The sequence below is a fragment of the Sturnus vulgaris genome, chromosome 6 (assembly GCF_052056855.1).
Source record: "Sturnus vulgaris isolate bStuVul1 chromosome 6, bStuVul1.hap1, whole genome shotgun sequence".
Classification (NCBI taxonomy): domain Eukaryota; kingdom Metazoa; phylum Chordata; class Aves; order Passeriformes; family Sturnidae; genus Sturnus; species Sturnus vulgaris.
The window spans coordinates 10147968-10174145 of NC_142248.1; the positions used below are offsets into that span (position 1 = coordinate 10147968).

Below are 26178 nucleotides of genomic sequence, written 5' to 3' on the forward strand. Positions count from 1 at the left end.
TTGAAAAAGCAGCGTACACACACCTTCCATAGGCACAAAGGAGAGGAAAAAAAAATACACCTCAAGGTTTCAGTTCTTCCCCCAGAAAGGGCAGACCCACTTTTGCATCCAGCTATGTCCCAAGAAGCATTTTATCTTGGGTGATCACTCATTGCTGTTACTCTTTCTTACTGGCAGGTTTCTTTCCCCTGCCTCTCCTCCAAATGCTTTGCAGACTATCTCAGAAAACCGGGCACGTTGTGCTATGCACAGAAGTGGACAGCATAAGTATTTTTGGATCCCAAGGCTACTTCTGCACCTGAACAAGTGAACTTTGCCTATTCCCTGCACACCCACTGTGGTCCCAGTCCCTGTCTGTGACCGTCCTGGATGCCGTGAGTGGCACTCCTTTAGCAGTTCAGACATTGACCATACATCCGGTCTCATCAATGTTTCTCACATCACAGCACTGACTGCCATTGAGGCGATGGTATTAGTTCTTGGCCAAGACCCAGGACGTCAGCTGCTCCTCCAGAGAAGAGCAAGCAGAGCCCTCCAAGGCATACAGTCCTGCTCTCTCTCAGGAGTCTTGGTCTCCTGCCAGACAAACTGGAAAGAGATGTTACTCCTGGACTACAGTGGAGACAAGCACACACCTCAGGGGTCACCATGTGCAGGCACCCTCCTGAGGGTGATCTAAGTGTCCCCTTTGCCGTTTGGATGCACACACTGCACTGTATTATGTGCAGGACCCAAGAGACTCGCCAGTATTCATTCAGGGAGCTTTGTGGGAGCCTTGATGTAGCTCCATCTCAAAGCACAAACCCCACCTACAAAGTGTGATTTCTCAGCAGCATAGCTGTTTTTTGGCCTCTGACCTGAGGCAGAAGGTAAAGGATGCTGCCAGATCTCCACCACTGCAGCTCTGCTTGGATGCCAAGCACCAAAAGCTCACCCCTCAGGCTGGCCTGGCAGGAGACCAAATTTGACCTTTCTAGCTGCACTGCTGTCAGTCAGGTCTATTCCTTAGATGCACAGTAGAGCACGTGGCCCCTGGGAGACTGCACACACATCTGCTACAAATTAAGGGGCTGCACTTCTGTCCTAGCCAGCATCTCTGCTCACAAGGTATCTGCTGATTTTTCTCTTTCAAATTGTCCAACTGACCATCAGGTTCACTTCAGACCAACGTTCTCAACCTTAAAGGAAACCTGAGGGGAGGTTATATACCGAGAGTTTTCCTGCTCCTCTCCCCCAGCTGAGCCACCTGATCTCCACCATCAGACCAGCACTCTGCTGTCTTTCCGCTGGCCATCCTTCCCACTGCTCTTTCCCCCTCTGCCTCAAATGGCCACATTTCCAGCTGCATCCCCTCATATCCAGGCGTGTTTTCTATTTCCAGACCTTTCAGCCAGCCCCTCCTGAAGCCACTCCGGCTCTTACCTTGTGCAGGCAGAAGAGTCATGGAAGAAGGGAATTTTCTCAAGCACCAGCACATGGAGCAGGCACTCAAGTCTCTGCTAGAAATCCAAGGTTAGCCATTTCCAATCCTGAGCCACATCACCATCATTCCTTTTACAAGTAAAACAGATATCCTGGCCAGCACAGAGAAGGAGCCTCAAATCCAATCTCTCCAGCCTTAATTTACATTATTACATTCTGGCTAAAAAAAGCTGGACTGAGTTTACTGTCATTCTGGCTCGTCACCTTCTAAGGTACAGGCTGCTGTTTTCAAAAGATTTTTGCCATATATGAGCCACCCCAAGCACTGAAGTTTTACTTTTTCAAGACTGGAAGGTCCTTGCCAAAAACAAGAGACCAATTCAGCAATACCACGAGGCACTTCTGTCCCAGATCAGCCCCACTGCTGAACCTTGACAAGGAACTGCATGGCTACATCCTAAGTCTTGCTGGTTACTAAGAAAAGTAATGTATCTCATGTAACTCTGCTAAGACAGAGGTTCCAGTAAGTGGGTCTACACAGGAGCACCAAGGAGGATGGTAGGATGCACAAGAACTTGACTTTTTGTCCTTGCCAGTTATTAGATTGCTAAGTCTAGTGTATTTAATACCAGTTAATGACTTAGCTTAGAAGTCATTAGCCAAGGCTCAATCACTGACAGGAGACCCAAGTTGAACAATTGTTCACAGCTCTGTAGGGATTCTCTACCCCAGTATCCACCCTCAGTTGAAAGGAGCCTTCACACCACCCTGGGGAGCATCCCAAAGCCACTGCTCTGAGAGCATCAAAAGGCAACTGCTCTGCTCAAGCTAAGAGCTCACACTATGCCCACGTTGGGAGTGCCTGTGTCAGGTCAGGCATTGCCAGCTTGCCCTGAGACACAGAAAAGAGGAAACAGAAACCCCCACACTGGCATCCATTTCATCCTTTCTTTACAACAGCCTCCAAACAGTCCTCTGCTGCTTCTGAAACAAAGATGGTGCCTTTACTAATGGTTACCGATGGCTTTTTCTTTCCCATGAACTGGCCAAGTCTTTTTGAACTCAAAATGTTAGCACCAACAACTGAGGAAGAACTTGTCACAAAGCTAAACAAGGTGTAGGCTTGTTCAATCTGCCAAACATACCAAATTCTAAATATTAACGAAAACAATGAAGTAATTCCCTACTTGTCACACAGTTTTACTCACCTTCATAATTTCAGCTGGAAAAAAGAGGCCAGAGTGGATAAAGCCCAGCCTACTTAAAAGGCTTCTTGAAGGAACTTTTTCCCTTGTCTTTCTTTGGCTGGCCTGCTATGTCTGTGCCATTCCCAGTGCTACTACTACCTGAGCTGCAGCTCTTGCAAATACCACCATCCATATCCCAGGTACCAACAGAAACCTTGCAAATGTGATCTCCCCCGCTGGCACAAAGCCTTCTAGATCACTTAGGAGATGTAGCCCTCCCCTCCCTTTGACTCTTTACTCCAACAGATCCAGCCCCAAAAATTCCATTTACTAAGTGAAATAATTTGGATGACAGCAAAAAGAGGGTTAAAGACATTTATAAAAAGTTTTATTTACAGACCATTGCCTAAGCATGAAACTCTCCAAATGACAGAAGTCACAATTTCTGTAACCTACGTGTACAAAGTGCATGTCTTTCCCCGTCCTTCTCTCTGCAGCAGAAGATGGGGGTAGGGGAGTATCTCTTTTTCTTTATACCTTTCTACCCTCAAAACAATGGGAGTAACAGCTGGGTCATACTGAAGGGGACAAGACCTGTTGATGACTGGGTTATCCACCAGGCAGACCATGAATAGTAGTTTAGAAGAAAGTAAGGTTAGGAAAAGTGACTCTTTGTTTACTTGTTCACAGTCTGCCCAGTGGATTCTCCACAGAAAAAGAATGTAAGATCAATGTCCCAGGGAATGGGAAGGAAAGGTTATTCAGCTATTCATTAAATTTATTCACAGACTCAATTCAACCACTTCAGGTTTTTCAGGTACATTTGACTCAGTTTCTATTTGCAGCCCTGTTGCTCTAGGTTCAAACACAGGCTCCAAAACGGAATCTGATTATCCCAGTGGGAGACAACTCCTGTACTCCCCAAGCAGTTAGCTGCATAAGCTCACATATAGCCCCACACTATCAGTGTCAGGCAGGGATGAAAGGTTTTGGACAGCAAATGAAAACAGTGCCAAGAGCAGCCCACTGCACAGGACGAGCTACTCAATCTAATTCCTCTTGGAAACAGCCACAAGAGACAATCTTCTGTAGTACTACCCTCCCTTACACTCTTTGGTTGCAGGCAGAGGCGCTCTGCCAGCACTGTGCTGACCTGACAAGTAACAGGACTCAGCAAGGAGTGTATGGTTAAGAGCCAGGAAAGCTACACAATCACCTCGCTAGGCTACAAAGCACCAGCATGAATGCAAGTGGCAAGAAGGAGCAGTGGGCAGGTACAGGAGTTTACTGTGTGGAAATTAAAAACACAGAAAAGATACAGAAAAGAGCAAACAGAATGGACACTGGACTCTGAGCTCGAGGAAGACTCACTTCAGGGAGCTGATGTTAATAAATCCTCTATCATCATGAGGCACTGCACAGGCTGCACACCAGACACAGGCTCCATTTGAGAGCTCTCATTCAGGGAAGGAAATGCTGTAGAGTGCTGGGCCCAGGTGGAGCTTCCTTATTACTTGGATTAGATCTATTCTGAGATACTGCTTTGCTCTTATCAAGGCATGATTTTATTCTCTGAAGAATTCTTCCTTCTCAGTCACAGAATCAACTAGGTTGGAAAAGACCATTGAGATCATCGAGTCCAACCTACGACCTAACATCAATATGTGTCAACTAGACCATGGCACATCCAATCTTTTCTTAAACACCTCCAGATGGTGACTCCACCACCTCCCTGGGCAGCACATTCCAATGCCCAACCATTCTTTCTGTGAAGAACTTCTTCTTAATGTCCAGCCTTAACTTTCCCAGTGCAGCTTAAGACTGTGTCTTCTCATCCTGCCACTGGGAAAAGAGACCAACCCCCACCTGACTACAACCTCTTTTCAGAGAGTTGTAGAGAGCTCCTCTTACCCAGATGTCACACAGCTCTGAAGCTGCACATTCCAGGTAACAGCACTATGTCACACCTCACAGCGCAAAGCTCTTTTACAGGGAAAGTTTTAAGTGCCTTTCAAGTGTATCTGTTCTTGTGCTATAGTTGACCTTCATTTTGTTTCCATCCACATAAGCATTACCTTGATTTACTCAGAAAGCATTTTCTTCCTTGTCAGCCTAGCCTAATGAAAAAAATACCGAGTTTTCCCTGTTCTCTTGTAGGACTTGTACTCTATTTTTTGACATTGTAGCAGCTTCCTTCTTAACTCCTACTATAATTTGAATTAATCAGCATACATCACTACCAAGTACTATTGATGAGAAAGTATGTTCGCTATTTCTGAGATGGGCAGATGCTCATTCCTACATCAATGCATCAAGTCATGTGCATTGAGCCATTGTCAGAAAAGAAAGGTACACCTGGAAGTGAGCAAGTTGACAGAATGTTCTTGCCCTCTTTAATGTGGGCAGATTTTGGGCATGGCTGAGAAGAGATGTATTTGGCTCTCTGGAGACCAGAAAGCCAAATATTCCCAAGCACAAGTAATGCAGTGCCCTTTTGTGGCAGCTATTGGAATTACAGTTATATGAGACCCTGGATTTTCTGTTGCAGATGTTCCAGTCCCTCTGTGACAGCAATTCCTACTCTTCTGGTCTCCTCTTCAGCACTCCCTCTCTTCACTTGCAAGGTGCTTGTCTCTGGCTGTAGGAGAAAGCAAAAAGAGAGAATTTGCCTTGACCTCCCCTGTCATACTGAAAAGTTGGCAGAATATGTGACCAGCTCCTCCCCTCCCTGGGATCTGGAGCATTGCAGGCAGATGCCTGGACCTGCTTGCTCTCCTGCTCTAGCCCATACCCTCACCAGATCAGAAAACCTGGCTGTGAGCCCACTCTGTGGAAGGAGAAGCAGCCTCACAAGAGCAAACGCACCAACAGCCGTGCTCTGTGACACCTCCAGCAGCAGGGCACTGGACAACACAGCTAACAGTGTGCTATGTAAAATCCAAACAACTGCTGGGCACACCACTGCCATATTTCTGGGTTGTGGAATTACACTTAGGAGCCCTACACATCCCTTCACAAGGAAGTCCATTTTGTTCATTAAAATGGTGAGAATTAAAATTGAGCCTTGTTAGATTCCACAAGCAGGCAGTTTAAGCCAGATCACACTATGAACTACTCACAATCACAAACTCTTTCCAGGGATCTCTGAAGCGGGGAGATCTGTCACTTTGGCTCGTTTGTACAGTTCTTCGGGGCATGGCTCTTCTGCTCCCTCGTGTTTGCGTTTTGGAGAGGCCTGGTCTGCTTGAGACAACCTCACTGCTGTAGAAGGAAGAATAGTTACTGCAATGGTTCCCCTGTGTTTACATGGCCTCAACAAGTACACCCTGGCCTAACCTGCCACAGAGCTGGGAGAAAGAAGACTGCACAAGCACAGAGACATTTGGTCACAGCCTCCCTGAAAACTTTTATCAAAAATTCTTTGTTAAAAGCAGAATCACGTCACCCAGAACAAACACAAACATATCCTCCATTGACAGAGGGTAGCTTAATTATACTTGATTAACCCTACAGTGATCTGCACTTCTCCCTCAAGTGGCTGTATATGATCCCATACAGGCAATAAAAGATTCACATTAATGAACTCTTACTCTTCAGCCCTTTTAGAAATGAAGGCTCACTGGGGACTTCTGAAGTAAGTGTAAAGGAATGTGAATGTAATCTATGTTTTCCTAGCTACACACCCTCTTCTTATTAGAAAAGGATCCTCTCCTGCCTATAACATTTAAGGGGACATGAAAATCAAAAGCACACAAATAGCTCCAACTCACCTGTACTGGTGCTGCAGCCCTGCCCCAAAGCCGAGTCTGTGACTGGGCCACTGAGATCTTCCACACATGAAGGGACGGATGCCAGTAAACCTAGAGAATGGCAAGAGGACCTTAGTCAAGAAACAAAACACACGTGGGATGGGAGAACCTTTTCACAGAAATACCTTAGTGATCACCAACCAGCACATCCATATCCCAAAGCAGGAGGAGTTCAGAGCTGCACTGACCCAGTGCTGACTACACACATACTGTGATCCAGTAGTAAATTTATTTAGAGCACACTGCCTAGGTTTTCTTACAAAATGAAGAATGGACCACTAGTGGTATATGGATGGTGCCATGCTATCAGCAGCTCTCAGATCTAAACAAACTCCACCCTTAGCTGAGAATATAATGAGCTCTCCCTGGAAACCAATTGAGCAGGTTTGGCAGGCACTGCTTCCTCTTGCAAGGACAGGCCAGAGAGACAAGTACAACCTATTTTAAATCATGACCTTTCCTCACAGCATTTTATCTCCTATTAAAGATACAAACTTTTGCAATTGCTGGCACTTACAGAGGCCCCTATAGCGTGACAGCTGCTGGTAGATCTGCTTCATGCGCTCGATGTTCAGTCGGCTGGTCTCTGCATGGTTCACCATGGGTTTGGGGTAGTCCACCCCAATGATGCACTTGGCTGCCTTCTGCACAGACTCTGGGGCATTCCATGGTTCGTAGATATATCGTGAGGGAAAACCCTTTAGTTTAGGCAGATACCTCCTGCAACACAGGTAAAAAGCAGTGTAGCACACGCAATGCACAGAAAGTGCAGTGCACCTGTGAGCCACTGATTGGCTTCAGCTTACAGACCCAGAAACAAAGATCGGCTCCAGTGACATCACTTACTTCACATAGTCACCACTGGGGTCCGTGCGACGTCCGAAGCCCACGGGACAGTAACAGTGGAAGAACTGTTGGAAGAATGCGCTGCACGAGAGCCACATCCAGCTGCCTGCATTCACACTGAAATCTGCATCCAGCAACAGTTCATCAAACACCTGCAGCAATTGGAGGAAAAGGCACTGAAACCTTCCCTGGGCAGGACTTTGTGGCAGTAGGACCCAAGATGCTATTTCAAATGACAGGCACTGAGCTATGAGAACAGAGCAGCAACACAGAGGTGATCTGCTGGCTCAAGTCAGTTGGCTGGTCAATGTATCTCACTTCCTGACACTTTTACTTAGAGAGGCATGGTCTGCTCACACTGATAAAGTGCTGGCTTATCTCTCATGCAGCTACAGACTAAATCACTACCTAGTGTTGCAGCAAGCTTTGGGGATTGATCCTAGCCTGGCAGGCATAACAAGAGTAAAGCACCAACCTTGGGAAGGAGAGGATGCTGCACAGAAGAACATGCACCAAAGCAAGAAGAAAAGAACCCTTCTGAAGGTTCCAGTGCACACTACCACTGAGAGGCAGAAAGGTTTCAGCAGTAATTCACTCACATCCATGCACAGATGCTGCGCTTTCGGCTGCATTTTCATTTATGCTCTTTGTTAGCTTTGTGACTAGATGCCCCTGCCTTCACTTATTGTGTAGGGCAGTACACTGGGCAGGTTCAAGCTGTCTGTCCCTTCAGATGGCCCAAGAGGAGGGTCTTTTACCTCTTTCCTTGAGAGACTCTAGACTCAGATTTCACAGTCATGGAGCGCTCCCTGACCGGCACAGTGATGGATTTTATAATGAGGAAAAAGGTCCAGTTAAGAAGTGACATTAAACTTGCAAAGAAAACAGATGGACTGAGAGAATTTTTACAAAAAAACCCCATAAAAGTAAAAGCCCCCCCCCAAAACCCCAAAGTCTGTGTTTACCAGTGGGTCCCAAACACATTTAGTTATGGTTACTTGAGGCTTGTGATACAGTCAGAGCCTTGCAGTAGAATGCAGAAAGAAGTCAGGCTGTTGGCTGGCCAAGAGCCTGCTAGTAAATCCTCTCTTCCATGCACCTTTTACACATGAAGCAAAAGCCATACCTGTGTGCCCATCCTTGCAGCAAGTGCCAGGGAGACTTTGTTTTCCTTATGGCCTTCTGCAAATACCTGAAAATGCCAGGACTCACCCTGACTCCTGACTCCCAGCTGATCCAGAGGTCACCCCTGGTCAGGAAGCAGGCCACCGCATGCCTGGCCAGATGGTGGATCCACCCTTCTTGTCTCAGTTGGGTCATGATCGCATCGATCCAAGGGAAGCCTGTCTTGCCCTCTGCCCACTTTGCCAAGGCTTCAGGGTTCCTGTCCCAGGGGATTTGTATGCAGATGGGATTCCCCTCCATGCGATCAAACTTGGGGTTGTTGGTGGCTGCTGTGTAGAAGAACTCCCGCCACAGAAGCTGTCCGTACAGAGACAGGGGGGGTGTGCTGTTCCGCTTCACCTGTGGAGAGGGAACACGGCTGTTCACAAGCACAGAAGGACTGGCTTCATGAAGCTGAGCTGTGAGGCACCCATGCATTTACATATATTTCCCAAGTCAGCTACTGACCACTGCCATAAAAAAGCTCAATGTCAAATCAGGCCTTATCAGAAAGCCCAGATGGTAAAGTCAGAGCACTGACACAGATTCACTCAGTACAATGACATGTGATTGGAATGACATAAAACTAACAGTAAAAGGCTTTACACGGTTCATAACACAGAAGTCCAGACTGAAGAACAAGGTACCACCAGATTTAAGGCCTGTGTGAGTACATTCAGGAGAATTACTTTCTCACCCAAAAGCCTCCTCTTGTAGTAGCAACAAGCTCAGCCCAACAATCAAACACTAGGGAGGCAACAGCATCTTTTGCATGAATTCTGGCACACTGTCTGGCAACCACCATCATGCTATATATGCTCAAACCCCACCTGCCCTCCAGGTGAACCTTTTGTCTTACCTTCTTATATAGCTCCCAGAGACGGTAGTAAAACAAGCGGCAGGACAAGCAGCCAAAACGCAGGTAGGGACTGAGTCCTGTTGGGCTGGCCAGCAACGAATTGGCATTCATCCTTGGTCGTTCATAATTTGCAACCCATGCCTAGACAGATTCAGGAGAAATGAGCCAAAAACCCCTTGTATTTGTGGGACACTGCTAAAGGCAAGCCTCTGTGCAGGTGGTGAGGCCACTCACATCTGACAGCCAGTCTCTTCTATTTATTTCCAATCACTGTTGGGAGAGATCTCCAGCAGGCAATCCCAACCCCCATGGCCTATTCAAGAAATGCAAAACCTTTGCTCCAGGATTTAAACCAGTCAGTTATTTTGCCCAAAAGGATTAATTTGCTTTGCACAGAGGAGCTAACAACCCTGGGAGTTCCTAGAGATACAAGCTAATACAATTGTTTAGGTCCAGGTATGTCTATCGCATTTCACACAGTGAACAAGAGAACTGGGGAAATTCAGGCCCTTTTGTGGAGCATTGTGTTGATAATTTATTCCCTCCTCAGCACGAGTATTTATGCTTTGATTTCCACAGCTGGCATCAAGCCACCCAGCATTAAAATACAAAATGGTTAAAACTGAGTCATGCTTTGGCAGCTGGGTCACCTTTCATTACTTTGAAATTGTTTGTCTTGTGCACTATAATCAAGAACACCAGCCCCACTGAAAAAAAACTGATTATTTCAACAAGGGGCTCAAGGAATGCCAGCCAGTGAGACAACCTATTAGGAAGCTGATGGACAAGGGGAAGGCATTCTTTTATAAGCATTCACACTAATACCTCGGGTAAAGATAAAAAGAGATGGTGTGCAGTGTGCAGCAGGGACTGAACAACCTAACAGGAGAATTTCCAAGTTTGCGCTCCTCTAAAGGAAACTGAGAGGTAGAAACAAGGAAGAACCCAGTGTGCTTCAAACAGCAGCATAAATAATATACTGCTCTAAATGTTTGGACCTGAGGAAGAACATGAGCTTCCTGCTCCACACAAAATCTAAGATCACAGGAATACTCCAACAATAGCATACACTCCTTTCCAGAGGTGAATGCTAGGACCACTGCTAAGAAGAGCAGGGAATGGGGTAATGGGCAACACTACATTTTTCATTTGGAGGCACAGTCTGCAGGAATTGCCACTTAAATAATGGTTACCTTTCTTTCCAAGTGTTTATCCAGCCGTGCCAGAGCTTCTGTCTCCCCTCCTTGCCAAACTGCAGGGGCAAGACCATCTGTAGGAAAGCCTGAGAGAAAGAACTTTGTAAGATTTGAAGCCATGCCTAGACAAAGGGCACAGATATGGGATTATGCATTAACAACAGCAAGACAGTACAGCTGCCTAACGTGGCTTACTTGCTGCTCTAATCCTTGTACAGTAGGCAAATCATGTAGGATATGGGGAGAGCCTGCTCATGACACTGCACTTCAAGGGCCTCTCCCTGCAATGCTTCAGGCAGCCTTATGGTGACTTTCCCCACTGCTCACAGCTAGCATTCTCTCCAGTGTGTCAGCGCTACCCACAGGGCTCTGCTCCAAAGGCCAGAGCAGCTGGCAATGAAACATCTGCTCCACAGCTCTGCCTTACAAGAACACCTTGCCATCGACATCAGCAGCTCACTACATAGTCCAGCTGCTCCTGGTGATGCTCCTATTCTGCTGAGGCTGGTGCTGGGAAAGGCACCGGATTAATGCAAAAGAACCACTGCAAAAGGGGAAGCAATAATGCAGTCTCCCTGCACTGCTCTGGGCAGACAGAGGAGCCTCCCCTGGCAGCAAGCAGAGCAGTGTAAAGTTACATGCAGTCTCACATTTGGCCAGACAATAAGGAAAGTAGATCCACATGCAGGACTGCAGCCCTTAGGATACTCCTGTTGTCAAGTCCCATGCTTTTACATGACTGTTGAAACCAGTGCCTTAAGGTACCATGAGATACTTCCTATAAAGCTGGTATGAAGCCTCCAGTCACAGACACACAGACATTATTCTGCATTAGTCCTTTCTTCCCTTGCATTTAGATTCACTTCCCTGATACAGGTCTTGCATTCTTCATGCCTCAGCTATTCATTCTCTTTCTTCAAGTCTTACAGGACTGTAAGGCACAACAGGAGGAGTGAAAGAAATTTTTCTAATACCTTTTGTCTTGCTAAATTCCCAAATTGATGCCACTCGGCATTAAGTGAATTAAAGTTATCTAAATCTGGTACTCAGTTAGTTTACCTCTTCAGGTCTGTTACACAACATGCCTGAGACTGCGGTAGCAGGAAAGCAGCTGGTGAGGACATGAGATCCTAGTACAGTGGTTACATGCTCAGTATAGCAGAGAACACAAGGACAGATGCAGAGCACTTCAGAGCAATGCTAAAGGGGATGCTGGGCATCAACAGCAGTGCAAGGGACACCACCAGTGTGTTATCACAAGGTCTGGCACTTGCTGAAAAATTAGGCCGTTCTATGGCTAGAGGCACCCCATGTCAGGTGAGAACATGTGCCAGCCACTGGAAACAGTTCCACCAGATCCTGTTTCAGCTGGCAGTAGTCCTTTCCTTCACTCTTGACACATACCCAGCTCTTCCAGGGATGGGACCCCATAGACATCATCATGGTTTTCCTGGATGTCCACTTTACATGTTTCCATCTGCTGACTTATTACAGTGCTCACTGGCTTCTTTGGGAGCTCCATACGGCTAATGATGGCCTGGAAGCGCTTGTAGGTGAGGGGTGGCTTGTGGCCATTCAGCTCAATTATTCTGGAGATAAAATAAACAAGGTGAAACAACACAGCCTCACTACCACAGAAGACACAAGGAAATGACATCCAAACTGGACCCTACTATCTCTGCTCAGGATAGCCTTTCAGTCTGGATACAGAGATCCTTACAGATCTACATTTCATTTGATGCATCCCCTCAAAACTAAAATCCTAAAGTACATTCAGAAGACAAAACATCACAAACTTCCTCATCTCCATAGGAAAAAAACCCCCAAAACAGCTCCAGCTGAATCAAGCTGAGCATCACATCTCTCTCCTGGAGCTCCTCATCAGGCCCCTGTATGAAATCTCTATCTGATTTCTGCCTATCTCCCCAAGGTGGCAAATCCTAGACCTGCATCTGTTCCCCCGACACCTTGTGATAATCCTAAACTGATTGTCACCTTACTTCCTTCTTGTCTGACAGAAGACTCAGTCTGCTAGTGACCTCTCCTCCACCTATGTTGGATGAGACAAATCCCAGTCTGCATCATTCCTCTCTTTGTGATTAGAGAGATCACTGTCCTCCCTCCATGCCATAAGGTCATGAGCAGCCCTGTCTCATGGTATCGACCCGTGTCAGAACACACTATGGAAAAAGACAGTCAAGGTTCCCATTCCTCTACTTCACCAAGCCTGCTGGGGCCATGCAGTCTTATTTTTCCTGGGACAGAGAGCTTCGAGAAGCCCCCTGGGCAAGGTAAACTTCCCCAGGCTGAGAGACGCCATTTTTAACCCCTCTTCTGCAGGAGTGGAAGGAGTTAACAGCAAAGCCGACAGCACAGGGATCGCCAGCATTGCATAAAGCGGAGGCAGGCAGCCCTGCAGCACAGCAGCCTTCCTACCCATTACAATCAACAGCTTACGCAAGGGGCCGGGCTTAAAGCCTTGTGTTCCAGCGAGCGCCATGTGCCACCCGTCGCCCGGGGCCGCACGTGTGGCGGGGCGGGGTGACACGCCGGCGCCGGGCGCTCCCGCACGTGTGCTCCGCGCTGACCCGGCTTCCCCGCCGCACCGGGAGCGGCCCCGGCCGGGAGCCAGCCCTCCCACACACCCCGGCCCAGGGAAGCGGAGCCTTCCCCACGAGCAGCACGGGTGAACAGATTAATAATTAAGCCCCCTGCAGTTTCCTCCCGGTTTTCTGCTTTTAAGTTGTTAACACTAGGAGATAAAGACATTAAGGAACAGGACAGGGAGGGAGGGAGGGCGACCGTGATGTGCACAGAGTGCAAAGTACTGCACGTTTTTAGTGCCAGGTGATAAACATGGCCACGGTGTGGGCACAGCACTCTGACATAGACATACACAGAGACAGATGTATTTGCATTTGCCTTACAGCCAACACGTTCTGTCCTGCATCACCACACCAGAGTGCATCTCCTCTGCTTTCCTACATACACTTTTTCGCTGTCTGTCTCCATGTTCCACCCAGAGATGGCAATATATGACAGAACTCGTGAATACCACCCACCACACTCTTCTCTGTGGCTACTTTGTGAGTCCCCAGGCAAGACCAGACAAAGATACCCAGAAAAATCAGCGTTTCCACTGGATGAGTAGTGAGGCATTTCCAGTTACAGCACTCTAGAGAGGCTCACTTGTTTCCAAGAATTTGGAGCTTGGAAGAGAAAACGTGACAAGGCTGCCAGCGTGTTTGCCCTGAGGTGCTTGGGATGGGGGCAGGGAAGCTACTTCTTCCACACTTCTTTTCTCTACCCTGCTAAAGCTGTTGTTCAGTCCGAGATCCACCCCATTGTACACAGCTAAAACTTCTGTGCATAACTACCTACTTGGAGCAAAATCACTGTGACTAGCAGATGGATGCTAGTTGTCTGTACTTGAAATCCTCAAGGATGTGAATATGTGTGAAGTCGCCTAGCACAGCTCCTGAATTCCTAAAGAGTTACCGGATCTGGGACACAAATATTTTAAGATAGGACTAGGACAAGTTGCACATTTCACAGCACCTGACACTGGCATTATGCACGAAATCTGGACCTTTCACAGTACTGCCAGGAAAAGAAGTATTGAATATCAGGTATTGCACGATATGGGATATATACTACACCTACTGGGTATTGTAGTACTGTTCAGCCTTCTGTACAAAAAAATTGTACAGGAAACTCCCCAAGCAGGAGTCCTTTCCTCCCTCATGCTGACCTTCTAATCCAGGCCATACAGTTCCAAAGGACTTTCAATGACAAAAAAAGGGAGGTCCCTCCCCAGGATTTTATACCGCCACTTCATCCATCTCCCCCAGCCCAATTTGCCACTTGTGGCAGTTGTTCTACTTTTCTTGAAGCAGAACAGAGAATCACTGTATTCATCACACAGAACCTAACCTTAACTAGTGAGTACACCCAAAACTGGCTGTGCTACCAAACTAGCAATATGATGCCCAGCACTATCTGACAGGAGTACCTTGATGCCAGAAGTTCTGAAGTTCTTTGACCATCAGTCATACTTCAACTCAGGAAAGCAGGCAACCCAAAATTCCAGCACTGCTATGATTATAAGGTATCCTACAGTCAGTCACCTGTGACAGCAGTGTCTGCAGACTCGAATGCATGCCCTCATAGGTGTCAGCTTCTGAATCATCTCTACAGCACTGCCCCTGTGGGATGGCTAAGGGGCTTAGGAAAGCTGCTGGCCTCAAACATCTGACACCTCAGCTTGCTTGCAAACGACAAGGCTGGGTTCTGGCAATGGACTGAATGTGCTCCCCCACTTCCTTGCAGGAAGAAGAGCTGGCTGCCAGCACTCAGCACGCAGGCTGCCCAACACACCCCAGCACCAATTCACACGGACTATTTCGTTAGCCTTGCCAGCTTATGCAATTGCTCTGATCCAAATCCCCGCTCCAGAGAGCTCATGCAGGGCTCTGTGTATGTAGAACAAGGGGTATTTCTACAGATTCAGAGAGGAGATGGAGAGATAACCAACTGATCTGTCCATCCAACAGATGCTGAACAAAGAACGAACAATTTAACTTCTGCAGAAACACATTCTAAGATGAGAGATAAAGAAGTGACTTGGTGACAGGCTGGGTATTGGCAGTGGGGTGTCAGGTACTGGCCTCAAACACCTAACACCAGAGCACCACACAAGACAGGAGAGGATACAAGATGTGGCAGGCAGAAGCTTGAGTAAAGTTTAGAAATAACCCACCCTTTTGGCACAGTGTACTGAATTGCAGAAGCACCAAGGCATGCACGCTTCCCCATGCCTGAGTCCTTTAAGTTAGTATGAGCTCCTATGAGAACACATTCTACTGTCATTTCAGCCTTAGGCAAGGGTGTTTGAGGAGAAGCTGATCCTGATGTACGCTACAAACACACAAGATCACAGTGTTCTTTTCTGACCTAAACCACTCCTGCTGAACAACCCAGCCTGCCTGGGATTACAGAAACCACAGTGCTGACCATCAGTAAACACACTACATAGGATTTCGATCCTAAGGAGGAGAAAACAGGCAGATCCAGGGAAGAGACAAAATAACCTGTCATCTGGAAGTTGTCAGACAAAATAATTGTCAAGTAAAGGCTTATGAGCAGGCTAAACTGATACCTAAGAGATTATCTTTCCTGTCTGGCTTCTACAATCTGAACATTGCTATTCTTGACTGGGAATTCCCAGATTTTCTTAGGAGTCTTTTCCAGCACTGATGTTCATTTTCTATACCCCTCTCCTTGTTTTGGGGAAGAGGAGGTGAAAGATGCTCTGATAATCACATAGCTATGCTGGCAGTGGCAACAAGGGGCACATTGTAATCTTCCTACCAGGTAAACCTTGTCTAATTCACAAGTTAACTGAACAGGCTCTTGGCAAATGTTTAAAAGGAACTGGTGGAGGTGGTACCAGGAAGACACTGCAGGAGACAAGAGAAGTGCTGGATTCATTTATGTAGTAGCAAAACATCATCAGCCCAGGTCCAAACAATTTAGACTAATCTCATCAGAAACCTGATTAAAGAAAGATGAGAAGTGGGATGCCACCACCAGGTATTATTACCACCTGCTAATTATGCAGGAAAAACATTAGGGTGAGCAGAGGGACAGCACACACCAAGAGTTAGAAGTCTGGGTAACATAGCTGGAGGGAGAGATACTCTGGAACTTCCAGGAGAAATACAGTATCAAAACTGCATTATCACCTGCTGAGAAATCTCAGAGATGCCAAGAACCAAGAAATGTCAGAGTAACTGGAGACTTCAAGTACTTCCACACAAGACTGGGTATCTATCACACCCCATCTCCTACCAAAACCCAGCTTTCTAGCTGCCATAAGTGACTGCTCTGTGAAACAAGAAATCAAGAACCTACAAGGAGAGTCAATTCATGATTTAGTCTCAGACAGTGCTAAGGTATAGCTGAAAACGTTAATTATCACTTGCCTGCTCTGTGATTTTAGCATGCATCAATTTAACACCCTTCCAAGAGCAACAATACCAGACAGATGTGAAAAAGTATTTCAGAAAGATCACAAGAGTCAAAACAATTAAAGAATAGCATCAGCTAAGACAACAGAGGCAGAATCTTTTGGAAAAATGAAGACAAAGATAGAAACCCACCAAACTTTGGTAGGTTAAACTAAAAACCACGGCCTTCTTGCACCTCCTAATCTAAATGAAAGTTTGAGAGACCTTTTAAAAAAAACTGTAAGTAGTAAAAAAAAAAAAAAAAAAAATCCAATCCAAACTGTCCCCTTTACAGACACTGCAGGATATTTATAGGGCCAAGAGGTAATCAACCCATTAAAGAGACTGTAACAGCACAAGAAAATCCCTGCATATATTTTTGCAGGTGTATTCACTATGAAGGTATCTAGGGAGGTTATGACTCTTTCTAAAAGAAAATCTATCAGATGCTGTGACAGACTGGGAGACCAGGAAAAAGTGCCACAAAACAATGCTATGCTTGAAAAGCTTGCCAGAGCCACCAAATATTCACCACAAACTGTAAAGGACGTCATGAAATACACAAATTAATAGCTGCTGCATGTAATATAAAATTGCCCAAATACTCTGAGGGGAAAAAAGAAAGTAAATACAACTTCAGTTTTTAAAAACATTTCAGGTGCATCAGAGGGACAAATGAATATACAGATATGAGCATTAGGCAGATGGGTAGAAAATACTAATGGAAACAGTGAATGCATTGATATATGCAATATGCTGGAGGTTAATTTGGCCTTGGTAAAAGGGAAGTTGTGCCTGAAAAATCTATCAGAGACATTTGAGCCTGGGGCAAAGGAGATTTAGTTGATATATGTGAATTTTGAGAAGCCATCTGACCAGATCCCTCACTGAAAAAATTTAAAGAAACCACAATAATTTGCAATAAAGGAAAAGGTCCATGCAGACAGAAAATTATTTGGTATACAGAATTAGAGAAGGAATCTATCCAACAGGAAGAGAAAGCCCACACAGAGCTGAGTTGGGCTTGTGCTGCTCAGTATTTTTTACAAAATATCTAGGAAGGGACAAAAAAGAGCACGATGATAAAGTTTACTGATGCAATAAGCTATCCAGAATAGCTAAAGATAAAAGGCAACTTAAAAATTTCCCTATATACCACATAACCAGCTGCCAAAAATAACAGATGAAATTGCAGTGTTGGTCATGTTGTTTCTCCATATGCATAGCTATGCAATCTTAAAAGTTATTTATACAGTAGCAGCCTCTCAAATAGCTATGACCATTCTGGAAGGAAGCCCTGAGACATCAGTTTAATGTTTAGCAGCACTCAGAAAAAGCAGAAATAATGCTAGTGACTGTTAGGAAAAGACAAGACACATTATAGCACTCTAAAAATCCACGCTGCTTCTACATTTTTCGCACTAGTTGTTATTTTCACCACTGCTCTCCACCTCTAGAAATACCTGCAAGTATAAAGAAAGGTGATAAAACTTACAAGATATTTAGAACAGATTACACTTGAAACTCTCCACTTTGGAGAAGGCATAGGTGACATGAAGAAGAATGTGATGACCATTGACATTGGAGGGGTGAGGCCAAAATAAACATTGGTAATAAATATGGTTTTCTAACGCAGAATTAGAAAGCAGCACCTGCACACAAGACAGGTTCAAAGAATCATCCTCACTCAGGAGACAAACATTTCCACACAGTATGTGCTAACTGCAAAGCTCCTTCCCATAGGAAATTATAGATGTTAAAGATTTATAGGAGAAAATCTACATTCAGCATTACTGGCACAAGTCACATCAGCAAGAAAAGGGGAAAAAAGGGGGAAAGAAAAAAAAGCAAGCAAACTGTAAGAATAGTACTGAAACACTGTACTGACTTTGAATTCAAGCATACCCTAGAATCTTAGCTGAAAGACTGTCACCACCAATGAAAATCTAATGTACATGGAGAGATTATACATATAAGTAAATACATAAAAACTCAACATCAAAACAACAAACAAAGCAACACACAACAAAGAAAAAGAATTCAGGTTTTCAAACAAGGAAAGTTTGTCCCAATCTACCTTGTTTTACTTCTTCCAGCTGTCTTGACACATCCATCGTTTAAAAGCCCTGCTTTCATAACCTGTTTGAGACAACAGCTCAACTACCTTTATTACAATGAAGCAAAAAAAAAAAAAAAAAAAAAAAGCAGTTCCTACATTGAGGACATGCTCAAGGAAAGCAAACAAAGGACACAGCTAAGCAAATTAAATTACACTTAAGTACAGAGTTTAATAAGCTTGAGGCAACACCTTTCTGTATATTCACGTCACTGTCAGCACTTTGACGTGTTCTAATCAAAAGTGGAGTGTGCAGAGTAATCCTTACAGGCTCACTCGGAATGACAGTGATCAGTGTAATGGAAAAGACTCAAGTCTTTGCAGACATGACAATCCCAGCCTAGCCCAGACAGCACCTCTGCCCTTTCTCTCCCCGTACCTGTCCAGGTCATAGAGGGTGTGGGAGTTCTCTATCACCACCTCCACACCAGCCTCCTTGGCCAGTTTGATGATAGCTGCATCTCTCTCCTTTCCAAATGGCTCCGAGTCGTATTCAAAGGTGAGACGAGTGACTCCCCATTCCTGCAAGAAAAGCAATACACCCAGCTGTCAAACAGAAGACTATTTCTAACCAGCACAATTACAAATGAAGATTTCAGAATTCCTCAGCAGTTAAAAGTTTTGGAAGCTTTGAGAGTGTTGCTGTGAGGAACAGCAATCTGGATTGGAGATAATCAAAGACGCAACAATTTTTTCAGCTCTAGCAAACACTGCATGTGCTATGCAAATTTGTAGATGTCAGGTTTAAAACACATCAGAGGAGGTTCAGTTCTTTTCTATTACTGTTCTTGGGTTACAGCTCAGTCCCTGAGCCTACCAATAGCACGTTTTGTTGCACATGCTGTCCTGAAGTAACCTTACCATCCTCCTATAGCATTTGCAGAAAAAACATTTCAGAAAACTCTTTCAACAGAAGTTCTGCTCAAGCCCCTGTGTTTTTGTGTGGTGACATTAATTAAAACCAATACAGTCTCAACTTCTTCTGATGTCTCTTTAAAGACACCACACAATAGGAAATCAATGTCCAACCCTAACAGAAAGAAACAGGAAATTGCAGGACATAGGACAGCAACTGAGTGAACCTTTCTGGTGTGCACAGTAGAGTATGATATTGCAATTCAGATTTAAAGTCCTGCCTTTTTGGAGTTCTTTTAGAATTGTAGAATTATAGAATTCTATATTCTATATAGAAGGAGCTGGAAGGAACCTTAAAGATCACCTAGTTCCAACATCCCTAGTCAAGCCATTCACTTATTCTGATCTCTAATAGATCCCTCACAAATTACATGGAACAGACCTTATGAAGAGCACTCAGTCTCTTCCAGGCTTTAGAGAGCACAGATTGTTCTCAAAGTCTGTGGCCTAGTTTTCCTCAGAAAACGAATCCTATGAGAAGAGGTTTAATGGTTTCCACAGCGACCCTCTCAAGACATCCATCAAGCAGAGCAGCAGCCCACAGATTTGTTTAGCAAACACAACCAGAAATCTACAGACATTTAAAAAAACCCTCACACAACTAAGAACCACATTCTCCGAGTGAGACAATCTAAACCACCCCTGTATATACAGGAGACTTTTCTACCTGCGAAACAGAAGCAAAGCACAAAGAACAAATGTGGTTAGTTCCCTGAAGACCATTAAAAATAATGCCAAAGATGGAGAAGGGGATTTAGAAGCAGAAAACAACTGTACAAGCCACCTACATTTCTAAACTTGCAGATTCAGCCCTAAAATTAATTTTAGGAAGGACAGAGAAATTAACCAGTTATCAATGAATATACATCTTAAAGAGATCCTCCACCCATTCTTCAAAGTAAGAATGTAACAGCATTCATAACTCAGAGCAGGGGTCAGACAGACACATTCCAGGCCCTGTCCTGCTCCTACATGATTTAACAGCTTAAACTTTTCTTTCTTCTATAAGAAAACCAGTATCAACTGGAAGGCTTGGAAAAGATGGATTTGGTCTCACAGGAATACACATTACTACGTGGAAAGAATGGAATCGAATAAAAAACTAAGACTAACAGTGATTTTAGATAAGCATCCAACACTTTAAATTCATGTATTTTCTACAGTTTTGAGAAGGCCACTGCTCTGATGCAGTAGTTCATGGGAAGAAGAGCACAACCAACCAGGAAACCTTTTACGTGTATGACAGTAAATTGCTGCAGATATACAAAAGCAAAGTCATGATTGATAACTTGCCTCTTGGTATCTAACCCAAAGCAAAGAAAAACTGTAGGGGAAAAAAGACACCAAAGGGATTGTGAAAACACTTCAGTGAACAAACAGTGCACTTTTACAGAAGAGGTAAAACTACAGATGTTTATTCAGAAGAAGTGAGACAAAAAACTTCTGCAAAGGTTAACACATTGCTAACAAGTACACTTGTCATGGTATCCATACACAGTAGTGCCTTTGCAGTGACTGTTAGTGACAACATAGCTCAGCTACTGGCAGCAAGAGCAGAAATTACATTAGGTCTAAGTATTGCAGCAGCAAATGTGACATAAGTCTCCTCTCGACAAAGCTGACAGCAAGGCACGAGTGCTGCACTGAACACTGAATTAGCAGCAGCTCTGGAGAGGCCTCAATCCCTACCAAAGCCATATGTTTATCATCCAATACCATAAACTTCCCTCTATTTTTCTCAGCTCTGTTACAACACACCTGAGATATTCATCAGCTCACCTGCCCAGACAAAACAGACTGCAGCAAAAAGCAGCTCTGGCTGATTACACAATCAATCTCTCCAAACCAGACTCTGCCAACTCTAGTTTTTGTTCTTTAACCAAAATGAACATTTTTTTCCAATAAAGTTTTAATTATCCTGTGAATACTCTGAACTAAAGAGGGCATGAACGACGATCAGCTGGAACTTATATGCAAATCAAAAAATAAAAATAATCCAGATTCTGAAAAGGCTAAAAGCAGCACAGTTTGTGTCATGTGCTAAGATGCAGAAGCCAAAGGAAGTATCAGGTCCCTTCTCATCTGCACAGTCCAGTGTCTCTCTCCAGTACTAACTGTCCTCCTCCACAAAATACACATCAGAACCATTTACAGAAGGAAGGTATAGATTCAAGTTTACCACTCCCTCTCAGCAGCTGGTCTATAGTAGAATGTGGGGAACACTAGTTTTGTCAACCATATGTAGGGCACAGCCTACATAACACCCCCAACTCATAGGACTATTGGGAGCCATGTTTTTTTTCATTTAGTTTTGTAACACTATCAAAGACATTGTCAAAAACCTTCAAAGACATTGGGAAATACAATCTTAGAGCAGGATGGAGAAGAATGATACTGTAAGAGAATGCAAGGAGATGCTCTTGTTAGTCCTGACATCTGCAGCACTGACATACTACTTTAGAAATGTACCCTGCTAATCCATTATTGATCACCAAGGTAACTGCATATTCCGTGTCCTAAACAGTACATTAGCAGGAAGCTTGGACCTCAGCTATATCCGTCCTGCCGCTGAGATAAGTGCAGTCTTGAACAGAAAAAGAAAAGGAAAGTCAGCTAACATAAAAGCTCCTGAATTTTGAAATTTTAACTCAAAATCCTATTTGCAACTCACATACAGAGCAGTGTACTTTCATCTGTTGTCTGTAAAGGTCTATGGACCCAGCAGTCTCCCTAAGTAAAAACTGCAGTAAGTAAATAGCCACTAGGGAAGAAGCTGTCAACAAAGAAAGGTCTGTGTGTCACAGAGCAGTCCTGTGAGAGGTGACTTGGAGAAACAAAGTTCAGGACGGCCATTCAAAAAGACAAGCTTGAGCAGCCTGATATTAGGTTACACCCTACAACTACATTTCTTTGCAAGTCTGAGTTCAGGCATGGATCTAGCCCTTATAGATAGTAGTTAGTTAGTTGTAGTTAAGGAGGAAAGTTTGTTATAGTGAAGAATTAATTGTAATTAAAGAGATGCCAAGGGAATCACTAATCATTAAGGAGTGAAAACAAGTTTAGCACCAGGCCATCAATTTTTCTTCATTATACTCCGAAAATTATTCTCTTACTTTAAAGAGTCTTGGGAAGACATCTGTTGGCTGCCCTCGTACAACAAACAAGCGAGAGTTCAGTTTCCTTAAACTGTTGTCCAGATCTTCCAGGGACTGGAGAAGAAATCTGCAGAGAAGAAACAACAGCAGTTAGTGTCAGTCAGATGGGTTACAGCTAAAAGGCAAATGAGAATTTGCATGGAACTCCAGCAAACCTGCATCACCAAATCAAACTAGAGGTTTGGACACGAATCAGAAAATAGGAATTCATATTTATCTCTGATCTGTCTAACAACCTTTATGAGATTGCAGCACTAGCCAGCTCCCATTCACTCATATGGAATTTGGGCTTGTCCAGATCCAAGAAGTTTCCAGGATTTTCTTCTTACTGCAACCCACTTCCCACATTCTCCCTCAGAGGTGGGAGAACATCCTTGTCAAGTCTTCTCTCCACATTACATCGAGAAAAGCATAAAACATGTAATTCCCTACTGTACATTTTTTCACAGTCTTTGGGGCAAAACCGGATTTTGCATATGAAGTAGAAAAATTTTGATGCATTACTCCAAGGAAAGTAATGAAATACTGCAAAAACTGTGCAGGTTTTACAGTTCTAGCTGCAAATACACCATGTCACAGCAGAGAAACGTACTCTCCTAGCTCATTAGTAGCACAAGACTGAGCACCAAGATCTCCCAAGGCAAGAATCATCTGAACTTTGAATAATTGCAAAGAGAACTGCAATTCACCTTGCACCATGAAGACACAGAGATGAGAGCATACCAAGACATTCATATATTCCCTCTCATCCCAAAACTCTTAAAAAGCCATGTAAGTGCTTTCTGCATTTAATGGCATGTCTTAGTGATCCCCCACTAAGCTATAAACCATCAAATGTCTATTTGCAGTCACACATCATCCCATCTACAGAGTAACTTCACTCTGTTTCGTTTAACTCTGCAAAAGACACTAGCTTTAAAACTTTAGTGTCTTCTCAGCACCTGGCACTGCTGGCAAACACACAGCCCTCTGTGAGCGAGCCTGCCAACCCTTACCTTTCCCTCAGCCTTCCATTCCCACTCTGCAGTGTGACCTCCCAGAAGCCAGTACTCGCCTCAGCTCCCTAAACACCGCCCACAGCTAATGAAAGCCAAGCTACAACTGCACTGCAAAGTGGCAACTTCTCTCCCCTCGGCTGCACCGCCCATAATGTGAACTGTGAGCTTCCAGATAGAACAAGGTCACTCCGCACTTCTGGAGAGAGAAAAGGGTGCAGGGTTCACAGAAGGAAGGGCACTCTATCACAAAGGAGAACACCCAGAACCAGGTCCAGGTAACCTAAACAAACAACTCCCAGAGCCCCAGCCCAGTTTCCATTTATTAAGTATGCATCAACTGTCCCAGGTGTTCTAAAAATTTTAACAAGCATTAGTCCCATATGGCTCAGACAAGCTGCGCAGCTAAATAACAAGGGATTTTCAACTCGATAAATTTGTGAGAACTAGGTAAAACATAAACAGTTGCCTTTGCAGAACAGAACTCTGAATACGGATATTTGGATTTAAAAATTAGCAAAACAAAGCCAAGGCTCACAATGGGAATGAATGGAACTTTGTTCAACATAAGTAACTTGCTAATATCTTTTCTGCCTAACAGCCAGTGGTGCTCGTTTCTGACATCTGCAGCAGTTCCACACCCCCAAGAAAACGTTATTTTTAAAGACTTTGCTTGCTCATATATTCCAAATTACAACATAAAGAAGATTCCTAACTGTTTCCCTCCCTTCACAATGTTGGTGGAAGCAAACAAGGATTAAAAAGGTGGGGAATTTATCTGTTGTGGCACCACTTTGGTTCTTCCAAATGAGGACAGTCAGCAACAACAGCAGCACATGAAAGGCACGTCTGTCTGCTGTTGCCCGTAGAAAGTCTGGTCTATGGAAAGATCAATTCACTCCTAATAACAGAACTCAATCTTCTGTACTTTGAATGATTACACGGAGGTAACTTCTCCACATTCACAATTTTTAAGCCTTCCTCTGCTGTAGGATTCTAGAAACACGTAGATATGACCCATACAATCCCATTCCTGGAGATGAAGCTAAGATGCACAGCAGAGTCAATCAATTACAACTACAGTTTCCCTAGTGCACAGCCACGTGACATTTCCAAGAGCTCTCAAAGCATCTTTAGCCAGGGGTTGTCTGTCGACTTCCTCTGAGGGGGTAGTGGGAGATCTGCTTCCCTTGTATGCAGGGCCCTTGCCTAGGAGAATCCCAATCTGGACTGAGATTCCAAATGTTTAGACTGTTGAGACTTGACACAACAACATTATGTAATGTTACCGTCTACAGGTACATGAGATCTTGATATTTGCACAGACATGACTCACGCTACACATTTTTCCATTTGCAGAGACGAGGAAAAGCCCATAGAGCTTCATCTCTAGTTTCTTAGCAGCAGCCGATGTGTATTTTCCTACAAAACCTGGGTGATGGGAGGAAGGGAGCTGCGTGCGCACATGCCTACGCGCCCCCGGCAGCCCAAGGGCAGAGGGGAGGCGTGGTGCAGCCACGGAGCTGAGGATTCTTTGCACCCGTCTCTAAATTGAGGGAAAAGGGTTTCCCAAAGCTAAACGCCCATCGGTTGCTGCTCTCATACACTCGCCCCACAGATAAAGTCTAATGACATTACATAAAGCTGAAGGCATCCTCCCACACAGCCGGGCAGCACCGCTGAGAAAACCGCGGTGAGGCCAAGCGGAAAAGGCACAGCCGCTCTCCTTGCGGGAGGGCCGAGGGGAGCACCAAGCGGACCCAACATGGAAGCGTGTGCTGCTACGGCCTGACCGACACGGCCCACGCCGCGCCCAGAGCGCCCCGGTGCCGCGGGAGCCTCCTCGTCCCGCACGCTCCCACCCGCGGCCCGCAGGCCCGGCGCCACTCACCGCCAGCGGTTGATGCCCACGGCGGAAGAGGCGGCGAACCAGGGGTCTAGGATATAGATGCAGCGGAGGGACGTGGCGTCCCGCAGCGCTTCCTGCAGCGCCGGGTTGTCGTGGAGCCGCAGCCCGCGGCGGAACCAATGCACGGAGCGGCACAGGGCCGGAGCCGGGCCCAGCGCGGCCGCCGCCGCCATCGCCGCCGCCCGAGCCGCGGCCCCGCCCCGCCCCTCCGCGTGACTGGCGCGCGCGGCGACAGCCAATCAGGGCCGCGGGGCGGGGCGAGCGGCGCGGCGGGGGCGCTGTGCTGCCCCCCAGCGGCGCAGGCCGCAGCTGTCGCCGGCGGGGTGGCACCGCCTGAAACCGCCCCGGAAATGTCGCTGTCACCCCCAAGAGAGCGATCCCCGAATTTAGTCGGCAGGGTTGGCCGTTACAGGTCAACGTTAAAAACCTTCCTTTCCATTAAAAAAAAGAAAAAAAAAAAAAAAGAAAAGCAACAAAACAATGTTTAAGGATCCCATATGGCTGCCTGCATCGAAAAGGTACCTGTGGCCATGAAACCCGGAACAGGAGCCCCTTCCAGACCCCCAAATTCAATAGGAACGTATTCCAGGCAGAAAT

General features: G+C 45.4%; 1 protein-coding gene across 2 annotated transcripts; it reads right to left on the reverse strand.

Moving 5' to 3' along the window:
- Positions 1 to 2970: 2970 nt before the first annotated feature.
- CRY2 (cryptochrome circadian regulator 2) lies at positions 2971 to 25771 on the reverse strand. 2 transcript variants are annotated; one of them, XM_014881936.2, is made up of 12 exons: positions 25564 to 25771; positions 22636 to 22744; positions 18987 to 19129; positions 11888 to 12072; positions 10481 to 10569; positions 9288 to 9428; positions 8477 to 8788; positions 7265 to 7416; positions 6936 to 7138; positions 6380 to 6469; positions 5729 to 5870; positions 2971 to 5247 (listed from the first exon to the last, which is right to left on the reverse strand). In XM_014881936.2, the coding sequence occupies exons 1-11, from the start codon at positions 25752 to 25754 to the stop codon at positions 5731 to 5733; spliced, it is 1755 nt and encodes a 584-aa protein (XP_014737422.1). In that variant the 5' UTR covers positions 25755 to 25771; the 3' UTR covers positions 2971 to 5247; positions 5729 to 5730. The 2 variants fall into 2 exon arrangements, with proteins under 2 accessions (XP_014737422.1, XP_014737424.1); XM_014881938.2 differs by having other exon boundaries at positions 5729 to 5867; positions 25564 to 25770.
- Positions 25772 to 26178: the final 407 nt, after the last annotated feature.